This window comes from Pan troglodytes, chromosome 6 (assembly GCF_028858775.2).
Source record: "Pan troglodytes isolate AG18354 chromosome 6, NHGRI_mPanTro3-v2.0_pri, whole genome shotgun sequence".
Taxonomy (NCBI): domain Eukaryota; kingdom Metazoa; phylum Chordata; class Mammalia; order Primates; family Hominidae; genus Pan; species Pan troglodytes.
Window position 1 is genome coordinate 86,255,636 of NC_072404.2, and position 14,943 is coordinate 86,270,578.

The 14,943-nt window shown below is 49.4% G+C and overlaps 2 protein-coding genes across 26 annotated transcripts in view; one reads left to right on the top strand and one right to left on the bottom strand.

Annotated features, from left to right (window-relative positions):
* The first annotated feature begins 2,399 nt into the window (after positions 1 to 2,399).
* The window catches only part of LOC747633 (probable E3 ubiquitin-protein ligase DTX2), a 147,841-nt gene continuing 135,297 nt past the window's right edge, over positions 2,400 to 14,943 (top strand). For 16 of the 25 annotated variants that reach the window (XR_008536443.2, XR_010158554.1, XR_010158555.1 and 13 more), the window contains exons 1-2: positions 2,401 to 2,559; positions 4,252 to 4,425. The gene's annotated coding sequence lies outside the window, so the exon portion shown is untranslated. Of the gene's footprint in view, positions 2,560 to 2,741; positions 3,335 to 4,251; positions 4,426 to 14,943 lie in introns of those variants that run through there. The other 9 variants (XR_010158560.1, XR_010158557.1, XR_008536448.2 and 6 more) reach the window with 3 other exon arrangements.
* Positions 9,502 to 14,932, bottom strand: LOC129135519 (farnesyl pyrophosphate synthase-like). Its single transcript, XM_054655901.2, has one exon. It carries the CDS (start codon positions 11,766 to 11,768, stop codon positions 10,872 to 10,874), a length of 897 nt encoding a protein of 298 aa, XP_054511876.1. The 5' UTR covers positions 11,769 to 14,932; the 3' UTR covers positions 9,502 to 10,871.

A 14,943-nucleotide genomic window follows, 5' to 3' on the forward strand; every position in this document is an offset into this window, starting at 1 on the left:
CTATTTTACTTCTTTTCACAACCAGAAGTCTTTATTTTTCCCAAATAAAAATAGTCCGTCTTTTCAGATTTTAAAAATGGAACTCTGGCCGGATGCGGTGGCCCTCACCGGTAATCCCAGCACTTTGGAAGGCTGCAGTGGGCAGATTACCTGAGGTCAGGAGTTTGAGATCAGCCTGGCTGACATGGTGAAACTCTGTCTCTACTAAAAATACAAAAATTAGTCCGGATGCGGTGGCTCACGTCTGTAATCCCAGTACTTTGGGAGACCGAGGCGGGCAGATCACGAGGTCAGGAGTTCAAGACCAGCCTGGCCAACTTGGTGAAACCCTGTCTCTACTAAAATACAAAAATTAGCCGGGCATGGTGGCATGCGCCTGTAATCCCAGTTACTCGGGAGGCTGAGAAAGAAGAATTGCTGGAACCTGGGAGGCGGAGTTTGCAGTGAGCTGAGATTGTGCCATTGCACTCCAGCCTGGGCGACAGAGCAAGACTCCGTCTCAAAAATATATATATATACAAAAATTAGCTGAGTGTGGTGGTGCATGCCTGTAATCCCAGCTACTCGGGAGGTGAGGCAGGAGAATCATTTGAACCTGGGAGGCAGAGGTTGCAGTGAGCCGAGATTGTGCCATTTCACTCCAGCCTGGACAACAAGAGCAAAACTCATCTCAAAAAAAAAAAAAAAAAAGGAAAATAAAAATCCCTGATAAAGGATCAATGACCTTAGGTTAATGTCATTCCAGGTAAGTATCTTTAACGGGGTACTTGGTCCTCCAAACATTTTCCCCACTATATCGTAATTGTGTGTTTAAGTGCCGGGCTTTCCAACTAGATACAAAGCTTTCCCAGGAAAGAAATCCTTTTCTTTTCTTCTTTCTTTCTTTTCTTTTCTTTTTTTTTTTTTTGAGACAGATTCCCACTGTGTCGTCCAGGCTGGAGTGCAGTGGCACGATCTTGGCTCAGTGCAACCTCCACCTCCAGGGTTCAAGTGATTCTCTTGCCTCAGTCTTCCAAGTAGCTGGGATTACAGGCACGCGCCACCACACCCAGTTAATTATTATTATTATTATTATTATTATTTTTTTTTTTTGAGACAGAGTCTCGCTCTGTTACCCAGGCTGGAGTGCAGTGGCACAATCTCGGCTCACTGCAAGCTCCGCCTCCCGGGTTCACGCCATTCTCCTGCCTCAGCCTCCCGAGTAGCTGGGACTACAGGAGCCCGCCACTACGCCCGGCTAATTTTTTTTTTTTTTTTTTTTTTTGTATTTTTAGAGAGACGGGGTTTCACCGTGGTCTCGATCTCCTGCCCTCGTGATCCGCCCGCCTCGGCCTCCCAGAGTGCTGGGATTACAGGTGTGAGCCACTGCGACCGGCCTCCACACCCAGTTAATTTTTGTATTTTTAGTAGAGACGGGGTTTCACCATGTTGGCCAGGATGGTCTCAATCTCTTGACCTTGTGATCTGGCTGCCTCGGCCTCCCAAAGTGCTGGGATTACAGGCGTGAGCCACCGCTCCCGGCGAGAAACCTTTTCTTTTTCTTTTTTCTTCTTCTTCTTCTTTTTTTTTTTTTTTTTCTTTTGAGAAGGATTCCTGTTCCGTCGCCCAGGCTGGAGTGCAATGGCGCGATCTTGGCTCACTACAGCCTCTGCCTCCCGGGTTCAAGCGATTCTCTTGCCTCAGCCTCCCGAGTAGCTGGGATTACAGGCACGAGCCACCACGCCTGGCTAGTTTTTTTTGGTATTTTTAGTAGAGACGGGGTTTCGCCATGATGGCCAGGCTGGTCTGGAACTCCCGACCTCAGGTGATCCGCCCACCTCTGCCTCTCAAAGTGCAGGGATTACAGGCATGAGCCACTGCGCCCAGCCAAGAAACCATTTCTGATTCACCTATTCCCTCCCGCACTCCCACTACACAGTAGCTAAATAAATAAATAAATATTAAAAATAAATAGGAAAGAAAGAAAGAAAAAAAGAAAAGAAAAAGACAAAAATTTAAATTTAAAAAGGTTGTGCTCGATGGCTCACACTTGCAACCCCAGTGCTTTGGGAGGCTGAATGAAGCAAGAGGATCGCTTGAGGCCAGGAGTTTGAGATCGGCCTGAGCAACGTTGCAGCATTGCAAAACCCCCATCTGTACAAAAAAGAATAATTTTAAAAACAAAAAAAGAGAAACAGTAGCACATGTATGTACTGGCACCATGTATGTACTAGTAAAAACTAGTTAAAATTAAGTCAGTAATTAATGAAGGAATAAGTTAATGAGAGAGCAGGCGAAGGAAGAAAACATAGACCGGAGCAGATGCGCCTTGGGTTGAGCCCTTCCCCGCTGAGCCCCGCCTTCTGCCCGCCCCTGGGCCCTACCGGGACTACATTTCCCAGAAGGCCGCATGCCCCGGGCATGCGCAGCGGCTCGCTCGGAAGCTGCGACGCAGTTTCACTCCGGCTGCCTTCTCCTGAGAGACGGAGCAACAGCCAGACCCCTGCCCAGGCCTAGCCGGAGCTGCAGCCCGAGCGCGGTGGTGCCCTCAGCCCCGTCCTCTTGTCCTCCTCAGCCTCGGTGAGAGGGCGGGCAGGCCACCTGCGCGTCGCTAGGGCTGCGGTCCCAGGGGCGCGGGGTGGCGCGGGGAGCCGGAGCCTAGCTGGGACCGGAAGGGGGCGGGCGTGGGTGTGAGGGGGGCCGACGGCCGGGGCGGCGGGGACACCCGGGGGTCCCGGGAGATCGGGGGTGTCGGGGGGATCGGTCTCCGGGATCAAGGTCCTGAGGGCGAGAGTTGGGGGACTTGGGAGGCGCCGGCAGCTTTGGACGGGACAGGGTGCCGGGTGCGAAAGGGGGCGTTCGGATGAAGGCTGAGGGGCTCGCAGGCGGAGGGGCGCGGTTCCGGGTCGCTCGGAAGGAGCGCACCCCTTCCCAAAGTACCCGGAGGAGGCGGTGACGAGATTGCCACCGGCTCCCTGACGAGGGGTTGGTCCTGCTCGGGTCTACCCCCAGGTGAAGGGACTCACTGGGCTGGGGGTTGTACTTTGGAGGAGTTTGCTTCCTAACTCTGCTTCCCTGCTTTCCTGTGGGGGGTCTTCCCAGGAGTTCCTGGGGCCCTGGGTCACTTTTTGGGGTGCGTAAGGGGTGCCGACAAAGATTTAGAACTCGGTTCCCTTTTCTGGAGCTGCGCTTTCATCGCGACTGTCTCAGCCAGCTGCCCTCCTCCTCCAAGCTGGCTCCACTTCTCTAAGCGCCAACAGCGATGGAAATAAATAGCATGTGTACAGACGCCTGGACCCTTGAGAAACTCAGAATATTTCTGCATGCCTTCCTAGCTCCTCTAGCGCTCTAGAAGGTAGACTTTCTGGTAGCCACCATCCGGGCTTAAGCCATCCGGATAGCAAACCCTCTGATTCGGTTGCTCTGTGACCTTAAATATTTACCCTCTCTGGTGTGTTGATTTCCTGGATGCTTAGCTGCCAGACTGGCTTATGAAGTCCTTTTAGAGTTTTCTGTAAAAGGGCTCAGGCCAGGCACGGTGGCTCATGCCTGTAATCCCAGCCCTTTGGGAGGCCGAGGTGGAAGGATCATTTGAGTCCAGGAATTTGAGACAAGCCTGGGAAACGAAGAGGATTCCTGAGATCACTGTCTCTATAAAAAATCAGATGGGCGTGTTGGTGGGTGCCTGTAGTCCCAGCTACTTGGGAGGCTGAGGCAGGAGGATCGCTTGAGCCCAGGAGTTGGAGGCTGCAGTGAGCTGTGATCACACCACTGCACTGCAGCATGGGTGACAGAGGGAGACCCCGTCTCAAAAAACAAACAAACTAAAAAAACGAACTTTTTTTTTTTTTTAAGAAAAGGGCTCAGAGCCAGGCGTGGTGACTCGAGCCTATAATCCCAGCTACTCGGGAAGCTGAGGCAGGAGAGTAGCTTGAACCTGGGAGGCGGAGGCTGCAGTGAGCCGAGATCACGCTACTGCACTCCAGCTTGGGTGACAGAGCAAGACTCCGTCTCCAAAAACTAATAATAATAATAAATTTTAAAAAGAGCTCAGGGTTTTTTTGTTTGTTTGCTTTTTGTGGTTTTTTCAACCATCTCCTTGATTGTTAAGTGGGTGGAGGAAGACTGTTGTACCTCCTGCTCCACCCAGGCTATTGGAAAATAAATCTGGTGATTTTCAGTCCCCAGGCACAGCACACGGATCCAACATCTGTACCTTTGTTTTTACTAACTGCTGTTTCTTAATTTAAAACCTGATTATCTTCTTCCTAGTTGGCAAAGGTGCCTTGGAATTTGTGTCGCTGAGTCAGCAAGCCTTTCAGATTTGCCCGGTTTTTGTTGTTTGTGGTTTGTATCAAGATGGGAACTCAAACAAGTCATTCCTCCTAAGGAGCTGGTGTCTTCATCCAGAAGGGACAGTTTGTGCCAGCTCTCCAGAGAGAAAAGGTGAGAGCCATGGGGACTTGACCTTGCTGCCTTCTCTATCTGGTGCAGAGAAGGTGGGGATTGGGGAGGGTGGAATTTTGAGGTCTGCAGGATAAACGTGTGCCCTGGGAGTTGACTGTTGATTGCCACCTGTCTCAAATAAATTGCAGTGGCGTCTTGCCACTGCTTCTCCTGTTTAACTAACTAGTCTTAGAAGATGCTTTCCACTTTAAGACATGCTTTATGGGATAGAAGACACAAGTCACGATTTCTGCATTTGAACTGGCAGTTTTCATTTCTTTTGTTGCATAAACCCTTACTGGGTGCCAGACAAGATCTCTGTCTTTTGGGAGTGCATTGTTTGGTGGAAAAGACAAAGCAGAGTCAGTGACAAGGTGTTGTCAGTGTGATATATACTGAGCTGGGAGAAATCACAAGGCTCTCCTACCCACATCCAGAAAGGGAACGGTTAGAGTGAAGGTCAGGAAGGCTCCTGGAAGGTGGTAGTTGAGGGGGGTTGTGAAGGAGGAGTAGGACTTAGAAAGTGGGGCACAGTCGCCTGGGAGAGGAGTCAGCGTTTGCAAAGTCATGAAGCTACCGGGACACAGCTGGGCTACTGTAAGTAGCTTAGTATGTAATAGAGGAGGCTGGAAAAGCAGGCAGAGGGCTCTGAGCGAGGAGGGTTATGTGGGCCATGCCAAGACTCGGGAGTGGAAGGATTTTAGGAGATTTCCATGAGGGTCATTTTATTAATTATTTTTTTGAGTTGGGGTCTGCTTCTGCTGCCCAGGCTGGAGTGCAGTGGAGTGATCATAGTTCACCACAGCCTCAAATTCCTGGGCTCTGGGGTAGCTGAGGTGCCTACCACCATACCCGACTGATAATTTTATCTAGAGACAGTGCCGCTCTATGTTGTCCAGGCTGGTCTCTAACTCCTGGCCTCAAGGGATCCTCCCATCTCAGCCTCCCAAAGTGCTAGGATTACAGGCCTGAGCCACCGTGCCTGGCCTCGTGAGGGACATTTTAAAGGAGCACACTGGAACATGTGGAATGGGTTTAGACTGGATTATTCGCTTTGTGGCGGTCTTCTTACATCATGCCAGCTTCTTCGTGGGGAGAGGCAGGTGAGTGGTTTTGCCCTCAGTTGCTTATAGTCTAGTTGAAGAGATAAAGTGAACATAGAGAACTGAAAAGGAACTTGCTAAGAGGGTGTTTTCTTTCATTCTTTTTGTTGTTGTTGTTTTGTTTTGTTTACTTTTTGAGACAGGGTCTTACCCTGTCACCCAGGCTGGAGAGCGGTGGTGCAATCTCAGCTCACTGCTCAACTTCGCCTCCCAGGCTCAAGACGTTCTTGTGCCTCAGCTTCCCGAGTAGCTGGGCTTACAGGTGCACACCATCACGCCTGGCTAATTTAGAGGGTGTTTGCTTTCTGCTGGGCCCGTCCAGGCATCGTGGGAAGTGCTGTTTAAATTGGGCCATAAAAGGTTGGGTAAGGTGAGGACAGGGGACCAAGTGGGTGGGATTCAGGGTGGAGCAGAGTCATGGGGGTGGGGACAGACACGCTGATGCACATGGGAGTAGTGGATCCTCACTTACACTCTGGAAGGGAATTGTGGAGAGGGAGGTATAGATGAGGGGATGGAAGGGAAGGGCACCGGCAAATATTGTTGATAGCGAGGGAAGGGCCGTATTGTGATCGGCTTTGACTGTCAGCCTAAGGAATTTGAATTTCATTCTAGAGATCCAGGGGAGGTGTGTAAAAGACAGGATCGGAACGTTAGTTCAGGAAGCTTAATCTTTTCTGCCCCCCCCCCCCCCCCATCTGAGATGTACAAGAGGGTTAGAAAGCAGAGTTGGAGAAGCTGTTTGGGAGGGAGCACTTATTTGTTTTTTTGTTTTGTTTTGTTTTTTTGAGATGGAGTCTCGCTCTGTTACCCAGGCTGGAGTGCAGTGGCGCCATCCTGGCTCACTGCAACCTCTGCCTCCCGGGTTCAAGTGATTCTCCTGCCTCAGCTTCCCAAGTAGCTAGGACTACAAGCACCTGCCACCATGCCTGACTAATTTTTGTATTTTTAGTAGAGACGGGGTTTCCCTCTGTTGGCCAGGCTGGTGTCGAACTCCTGACCTCAGGTGATGCACCCACCGAGGCCTCCCAAAGTGCTGGGATTACAGGCGTGAGCCACTGCGCCCGGCAGGGACGGGGTACTTATTAAAGTGAGAGGCATAAGGGTCCCGGCCAGGTGTTAGCAGGGGGCTTCAGAGGTGAGGAGAGAGCAGGGCAGGCAGCTGCTAGGCCTGGGGGAGCGGGCTGCGGAGGACTGAGAATCTGAGGTTTTCCTCTTGGCTGCCTGGGGGAAATCCAGGGGGAAAAGGAGAATGAGGAAGGAAGATGCGTTTGGCCTCAGACGTGTTGAAGGTATTAAGAGGCCAACAGGAAATGAGGCCATGGGCTAGAGAGAAGAGCCCTGATTCATTCCCCAAATACCTCCCGAAATTCTGTGCGCCGAGGCTTGTGTTTGGCACTTGGAGTACAAAGATGAATTCAGCAGTCTCTTTGGTGTTTGCCTTATCAGCTAAGCTGAGAACAAGATTGATTAGTACACACTCCTCAGTGTTCATGCCTGACCTACTTTTCCTTATTTGGTAAGTTATTTTTAATAAATGTAGTAAGCTCTGGAAATCTAGGCACCCAAAACAAAAGCTGGGATCATGAAACAAAAGTATATATCTAATCTTTTTTTTTTAATTTTAAAAAACTTTAAAAAGTTTTCTACTTTATCAGGTCCCCTTAGAACATCTAATCATTTCATTTGAACTTGTTTTCTGTTCTTACCCTGAGGTAATCATTATCTCCTTTCTTTCATTTTTTTCTTAGTTTTATCTTACATGTGTATTTCTTTGTTTCTCTGTCTCTTTTTTTTTTTTCTTTGAGGCAGAGTTTCACTCTTATTGCCTAGGCTGGAGTGCAATGGCACGATCTCGGCTCACTGCAACCTCCGCCTCCCGGGTTCAAGCGATTCTCCTGCCTCAGACTCCGGAGTAGCTAGGATTACAGGCGTGCGCCACCATGCCCGGCTAATTTTGTATTTTATTAGAGACGGAGTTTCTCCATGTTAGTCAGACTGGTCTCAAACTCCTGACCTCAGGTGATCCACCCGCCTCGGCCTCCCAAAGTGCTGGGATTACAGGCGTGAGGCACCGCGCCTGGCCTATTTCTTTCTTTTTTTAGAGACAGTGTCTCACCTTGTAACCCAGGCAGCTGGAGTGCAGTGGCATGATCACGGATCACTGCCGCCCCAAATTCCTGGGTTCAATGGATCCATCCCCTTCAGCCTCCTGAATAGCTGGGACTACAGGCACAGGCTACCATGCTTAGCTAATTTTTAAAGTTTGTGCAGAGGCAGCTTCACTGTGTTGCCCAGGCTGGTCTTGAACTCCTGGGCTCAAGCAATTCACCCGCCTTGGCCTCCCAAAGTGCTGGGATTATAGACATGAGCCACCGTGCTCGGCAGTGTTCATCTTTCGTAGCTATTGCTAGACCATTTCCTGAATGAAGTGCTTATACCAGTATCCACTTTACCAGCAGTGTCCTGTGTCTTGCAGCTCCACAGTCTTACCAACATTTGCTGTTGGCCAAGTGAATGGGTAGAAAATGGAATCTTTGGGAACTTGGTTTCTAGGTCCCTGAGCCCTGCTGCTGAATATCTCCTCTTATGTTTATTGGCATATGTGTTTCCTGTGAAATATTCATGTCTTTTGCCAGTTTTTCATTAGGGTTCTTGGTGCTTTATTTTTTGTTGATCTATAGGGCTCTTTATATATTGCTGATTTTAATCCTTCGTGTCTATTGCAAATATCTTCTCCCAGCTTTTAACCTATTATTCCTCTTTCTTTAAGGTGTCTTCTGTTGATCAGCCATTCTTCATTTTAACATAGCGAAATGTATTTTTTCCCTAGTACTCAGTTTTCTGGGTCTGGTTTGAAGTCTTTTCCTGAACATAACCCTTGCCTTTAAGGAGCGTATGCATTCTCCAGTGGAGGAGACAGATAATGGCACTCAGACGTCATGTGGGCATTGATTGTTAGAAGTGGCCACTTCTGCCTGTGGAGCGGGAGCGAACTTAGGAAAGATCTCACAGGGCAGAGTCTTGAGCTAGGAATTAAGAGATGAGTAAGTGGACAAGTGCGATGGGCATTCTCAGTGGGGGACGAAGGGCATGAAACATCCTGACCTGCCCTGGGCACTGCCAGGAGGTCCAGATGGCGGGAGCTGACGGTTTGGGGGGCTCGGGCAGGGCATCCCGAGGACAGCTTTGGGTGATCTGTATGCAAGGGAATATTGAAGCCATGGGAACAGATCCTGAGGATCCGGGGGGAATGGAGAGAGGAGGGGAGGAGGGGAGAGGGAGGCCAAGGCCTGATTCCCGGATGCAGAGAATGTTATCAACGCCCGGTGTGGCTCTGGGGAGCACCTGGGGCTTCCCAGGGGCGGGTGCTGTTGGCATGCTGCCTGCTGTGCTGTTGGATGCTGTATTTCACCCTTAGGTGTTGGGCAAAGGCTGACATGTCTGCAGAGGGCAGGGCGTGTTGTTGGCAAAGCTAGCCAGAGGCAGAGCACTCTCTCACTTTTTGATAGAGACATGAGTTCAGAGAAGTATTGCTCAACTGTAGGAGTGTGAAAGTACAGTAATAGATGTGAGGGAGGCCACAGGGCAGAGGTCTGCAAACGATGGACCCTCAGCCAAATCTGGCCCACTGCCATTTTTTTTTTTTTTTTTTTTTTTTGAGATGGAGTCTCACTCTGTTGCCAGGCTGGAGTGCAATGGCACGATCTCAGCTCACTGTAGCCTCCGCCTCCCAGGTTCAAGAAATTCTCCTGCCTCAGCCTCCTGAGTAGCTGGGATTACAGGCACCAGCCACCATGCCTGGCTAATTTTTGTATTTTTAGTAGAGACAAGGTTTCACCATGTTGGCCAGGCTGGTCTGGAACTCCTGACCTCAGGTGATCCACCCCCGCTTGGCCTCCCAAAGTGCTGGGATTATAGGCGTGAGCCACCACGCCCAGCATTTTTTTTTTTTTTTTTTTTTTTTGAGGCAGGGTCTAACTCTGTTGCCCAGGCTGGAGTACAGTGGCACAGTCTCGGCTCACTGCAGCCTCCACCTCCTGGGTTCAAGTGATTCTCCTGCCCCAGCCTCCCAAGTAGCTGGGACTACAGGTGCATGCCACTACGCCTGGCTCATCTTTGTATTTTTTTGGTAGATACGGGGTTTCACTGTGTTGGCCAGGCTGGTCTCAAACTCCTGGCCTCAAATGATGCACCCACCTCAGCCTCCCAAAGTGCTGGGATTACAGGCGTGAGCCACCGCATTCAGCCCCACTGCCTGATTTTGTTCATAAAGTTATATTGGTATGCAACCCCTCCTGTTTACACATTGTTTATGGCTGTTCTTGTGGTCTAGTGGCAGAGTCACTGCAAAGACTTTTTCTGTCCTTTACAGGAAAAGCATGCTGGCCCTAGCCATAGGGAGTCGTGGTAGCTGTGGCCACCCAGAGAGGATGTTCCAGCCACCATTGCAGTTTAGCTGGTGTTGCTAGGTAGATCATGGATCTAGGTCCAGCCTGCAAATATTGCCATCTTTTCTGATTTTCAAGGGAAGCTTGAAATCTAGATTTTTTTTTTTTTTTTTTTACTGTGAATATTCCTTTTTTTTTTTTTGAGACAGATTCTCACTCTGTCGCCCAAGCTGGAGTGCAGTGGCATAATCTTGGCTCACTGCAACCTCTACCTCTTAGGTTCAAGCAATTCTCCTGCCTCAGCCTCCCGAGTAACTGGGACTACAGGCGCCCGCCACCACACTTGGCTAATTTTTTGTATTTTTAGTAGAGATGGGGTTTCACTGCATTAGCCAGGATGGTCTCGATCTCCTGACCTCATGATCTGCCTGCCTCGGCCTCCCAAAGTGCTGGGATTACAGGTGTGAGCCACTGAGCCCGGCCAAATATTCCAATTTTTAAACATCAGCTCAGTTTTTAAAAGCCAAACCTTAGTAACCCAAGCAGAACACATCTACAGGCCAGTTTGTCCGTCGTCAGTCTGTCTTGGTGGGAAAGGCAGGAACTCTGGAAACAGATTTGGGTTTTCTCAGTCCCTGGATATCCTTGGGCAAGCTGCATGTCTTCTGGTGACTCACTTTTCTCAGTTGTGGTATGGAAATATCCCGCTTCCCCAGTTGTGAGGACCAACGAGAATTACTAGTCAGGTGGAGGGGCTTAGCACGGTGCCTGGTGCCTGGTAAACCTTTACCTGGTAGCCATTGCTGTTATTCATTTATTTATTTATTTTATACAATAATTTACTTATTGAGAGCCTTCTCTCCCCGCCCTTGCAGTCTCTAGGTCACTTTTTCCACTTGTAGATTTTGTGCACAAGCCCCAGAAAGATGGCTGGGGGCAGGGGCTCTGCGTACTATTCGATGAGACCCATAACGTGGCTGTAACTGTCTTTCTCATACTGCAAGAACACGGCTGGCAGATCCAGCTCCTCGTATAGTGCCTTCACCCGGGCCACCTTCTCGGCCTCCTTCTGCCTGTAATTCTCCTTCAGGATCTGGTACTGTTCTGGAGTGGCCTGTAGCAGACACTGAACCACCAGCCAGCTGCATTTGTTGTCCTGGAAGTCATTGCCAACTCTGCCAGTCACACTGGGGTCCCCAAAGAAGTCAAGGTAATCGTCCTGAATCTGAAAGAACTCTTGAATCTCCAGCAGGATCTTCTTGGCACTGGTGTGCTCCTTCTTGTCATCCATTCTTGACATGTACATGGCTACAGCTACAGGAAGGTAGAAGGAGTAGAAAGCTGTCTTGTACTTGACAACAGATTTGTGCCTTTTTTCTGTGCATCTGTGAAGATCCATATTGCCCTGGGGGGTTGTGATGAGGTCGAGGGTCTGCCCTATCTCAGTCTGATAAGAATTCTGCTGGAAGAGCTCCATCAGGTTCAGGTAATAGGGCTGCTCCCGGCAATACAGCTTCGGCAGGCAGTAGATACATGCTTCCAGAAGGATAGCATCATTGATGGCATCCAAACCCATGCCCAGCTTCTGATACCAGGAGATCTGTCCCTGGCAGGTAAGGGATGAATCCATAATGTCATCTGCCACCAGGAAGAAAGCTTGCAGCAGTTCCGCATACCAGCCCACAGTCAGTGCCCACTGGAGACTATCAGCATCCTGTTTCCTCGGCTCCACCAGCTCCCGGAACGCTACTAGCACCATCAAACCTCGGTGATACTTGCCTCCAATGGCATTGTACTCCAGGACCTCCTTGAGCCGGGCAGTAGCATCTCCTGTCGCTGGGTGCCCCATCTCATCCTCAGTCAGCACCCTAACGATCTGGGAGTAGTGCTGAACGAAATCCTGCTTTTCTTGGGCATAAACATCTGATGTCTGGTTTCCATTCGTTCTTTTTTTTTTTTTTTTTGAGACAGAGTCTTGCTCTGTCGCCCAGGCTGGAGTGCAGTGGCGCGATCTTGGCTCACTGCAAACTCCACTTCCTGGGTTCACGCCATTCTCCTGCCTCAGCCTCCCTAGTAGCCGGGACTACAGGCACCCGCCACCGCGCCTGGCTAATTTTTTGTATTTTTAGTAGAGACAGGGTTTCACCATGTTAGCCACGATGGTCTCGATCTCCTGACCTCGTGATCCGCCCGCCTTGGCCTCCCAAAGTGCTGGGATTACCGGTGTGAGCCACCGCGCCCAGCCTGGTTTCCATTCATTCTGAGGGAGGAGCAAAGGGCTGTGTTCCTGGATGCGGGTTCCTGCTTGGCTGTTATTTTTTTTTTTTTTAAAGAGACAGGGTCTCGCTCTGTTGCCCAGGTTGGAGTGTAGTGGCACGATCATAGCTCACTGCAACTTTGAACCCCTGGGCTCAAAGCAGTCCTTCTGCCTTAGCCAGTCAAAGTGCTGGGATCACAAGGTGTGAGCCACTGCACCAGGCCTGCTATTACTGTTACCATTACACATCCACTGCTGCCCCCACTACTCCCCTACTTTGCCCTCTGGGTAGGCGGGTAAACCAGGGCTCCACCTTCTGACTGGCTGCAGGTGGTCAGATTGCTCTTGGCCACCCAGGAGCCAGTGGGTTCTTGGTTCTGGAGAAGCTGGTTGACCACAAGGGAATTGTAGGTTACTGGGGCCGGCACCATGGGTGCCCTTTGGAAGGTTCTGCTCTGACCTATCCCTGGAGGCCCCAGCCAGAAGAGTTGTCACTTCCCTTCCGGCCACCCACTGTGCAAGAGACAAATCACATGCTAGTTTCGTGCCATCTTCCAGTAAGATGTGGGAGGCACTGGCCTGAGTGATCCCTTTTCAAGCAAAGCCCCATCTCGCCGTGCTCACAGGACTACTGTCATAGGAACATGGATGGTTTGTTCTTCCATTTTTGTGGAGCTCGGGGATGGCGGGATGTGTCTGTTGTCAGGGAGGTGCCATGGTAAGTTGACAGGGCCTGATATTAGTGAAACTACACTGGGATAGCAGCAGCCATTTAAAGTAATAATGGTAAGACACAGCGGTGGTGGTGGTTTGGTTTATATTTATGACCTTTTAAAAGTGTTTGGCATTTTAAGGGAGGTTTGTTTTTTGTTTTGTTTTTTGAGGCTCATGTTGCCCAGGCTGGAGTGCAATGGTGCAGTTCTTGGCTCACTGCAACCTCCGCCTCCTGGGTTCAGGGGATTCTCCTGCCTCAGCCTCCCAGGTAGCTGGGATTACAGGTGCATGCCACCATGCCCAGCTAATTTTTGTATTTTTAGTAGAGACGGGATTTCACCATGTTGGCCAGGCTGGTCTCATACTCCTGACCTCAGATGATCCGCCCCCCTCAGCCTTCCAAAGTGCTGGGGATTACAGGCATGAGCCACTGCACCTGGCCAGGAGAGTTTTTTTCTGATAATAGAAGTAATACTTTCTCACTTTAGAAAATGTGAAAAGTTCAGATATATAAGGAAGTCAAACAAAACGTCTCCTATATATGAAGAAGAAAAGAAGCAAGTTTAAAAAAAAAGAAAAAAAAAAGGTCTTCTATCGTTTCTCCACTCAAAGACAGCTGTTAACATTTTATTGACTTCTATGGAGTTTGCCCTATGCTTCTGTTTTATGTAATAGAGACAGTGCTGTAGTGAATAGCTTCACGTCAAAATTTTTCTATAATTTTCTGAAGTTAGAGTCTTAATTATTGGATCAAAGGAAGTGAACATTTTTAAACCTCTTGATATATATATTACCAAATTGTTTTCTTTTCCCTTTTTTTTAATAAATAGAGATGGGGGTCTCTCTGTGTTGCCCAGGCTGGTCTTGACCTCCTGGCCTCAAGCGATCCTCTTCCCTCCACCTCCCGAGTAGCTAAGATTATAGGTGTGAGCCACCATGCTCAGCCGCTGATTTTAACTTGTATGTTTTAAACAAAATTTCTAGTAAAGTAGACCATTTCTTTGATATGTTTGTGTCAGGATTTGACTCTCCCAGGTCTTTGGAGAGGCTTTCTAACAAGGCATCCCCCGTGGGTGGCCATCTGCCCTGTGAGAAGGTCATTTCTAGTTCCAGGTCACGCACACTGTGTCAGCTGGTGGGGTGTGGAGTTTCAGGCCCAGGCCTCCTGGAAAGTGCCCGAAAGAGAAACAGCTTAGAAAATAAGGACTTTAACGGTGATGTGGGTTGAGTTTGGAAAGTTTAGACCATGTTAGTGGAATCAGAGCTGGGAAGAGGTTCTAGAAGTTACCTCCTCTCACTGGTTTCCAGTCCACACTTCTCAGAACTCTCCCATTTTGCAGTCAGGTGCAGTGGCTCACATCTGTAATCCTAGCACTTGAGGAGACCGAGGTGGGCAGATCACTTGAGGCCAGGAGTTTGAGACCAGCCCTGGCCAACATAGTGAAACCCCATTTCTACTAAAAATACAAAAATTAGCCAGGTGTGGTGTGGTGCACACTTGTAGTTCCAGCTACTCAGGAGGCTGAGGCATGAGAATCACTTGAGCCTGGGAGGCGGAGGTTGCAGTAAGCCAAGATCGCACCACTGCACTCCAGCCTGTGTGATGGAAGGAAACTCTGTCTCAAAGAAAAGAACTCATCTATTTTGCAAAGGAGCTTCATGGTTCTCTTGAAGAAAAATAGGAATGGAGGCCACCTCTGTGTCAAAAACAACGTCCCACATTTCTGTGTTTAACTTTTTTTTTTTTTTTTTTGAGACTGAGTTTCACTCTTATTGCCCAGGCTGGAGTGCAATGGCGCAATCTCGGCTCACTGCAACCTCCACCTCCCGGGTTCAAGCAATTCTCCTGCCTCAGCCTCCCTAGTAGCTGAGATTACAGGCATGTGCCACCACGCCCGGCAAATTTTGTATTTTTAGTAGAGATGGGGTTTCTCCATGTTGGTCAGGCTGGTCTCGAACTCCCGACCTCAGGTGATCCGTGCCTGGCCTACTTTTTTTTTTCTTTTTCTTTTTCTTTTCTTTCTTTCTTTCTTTTTTTTTTTTTTTTTTTAAG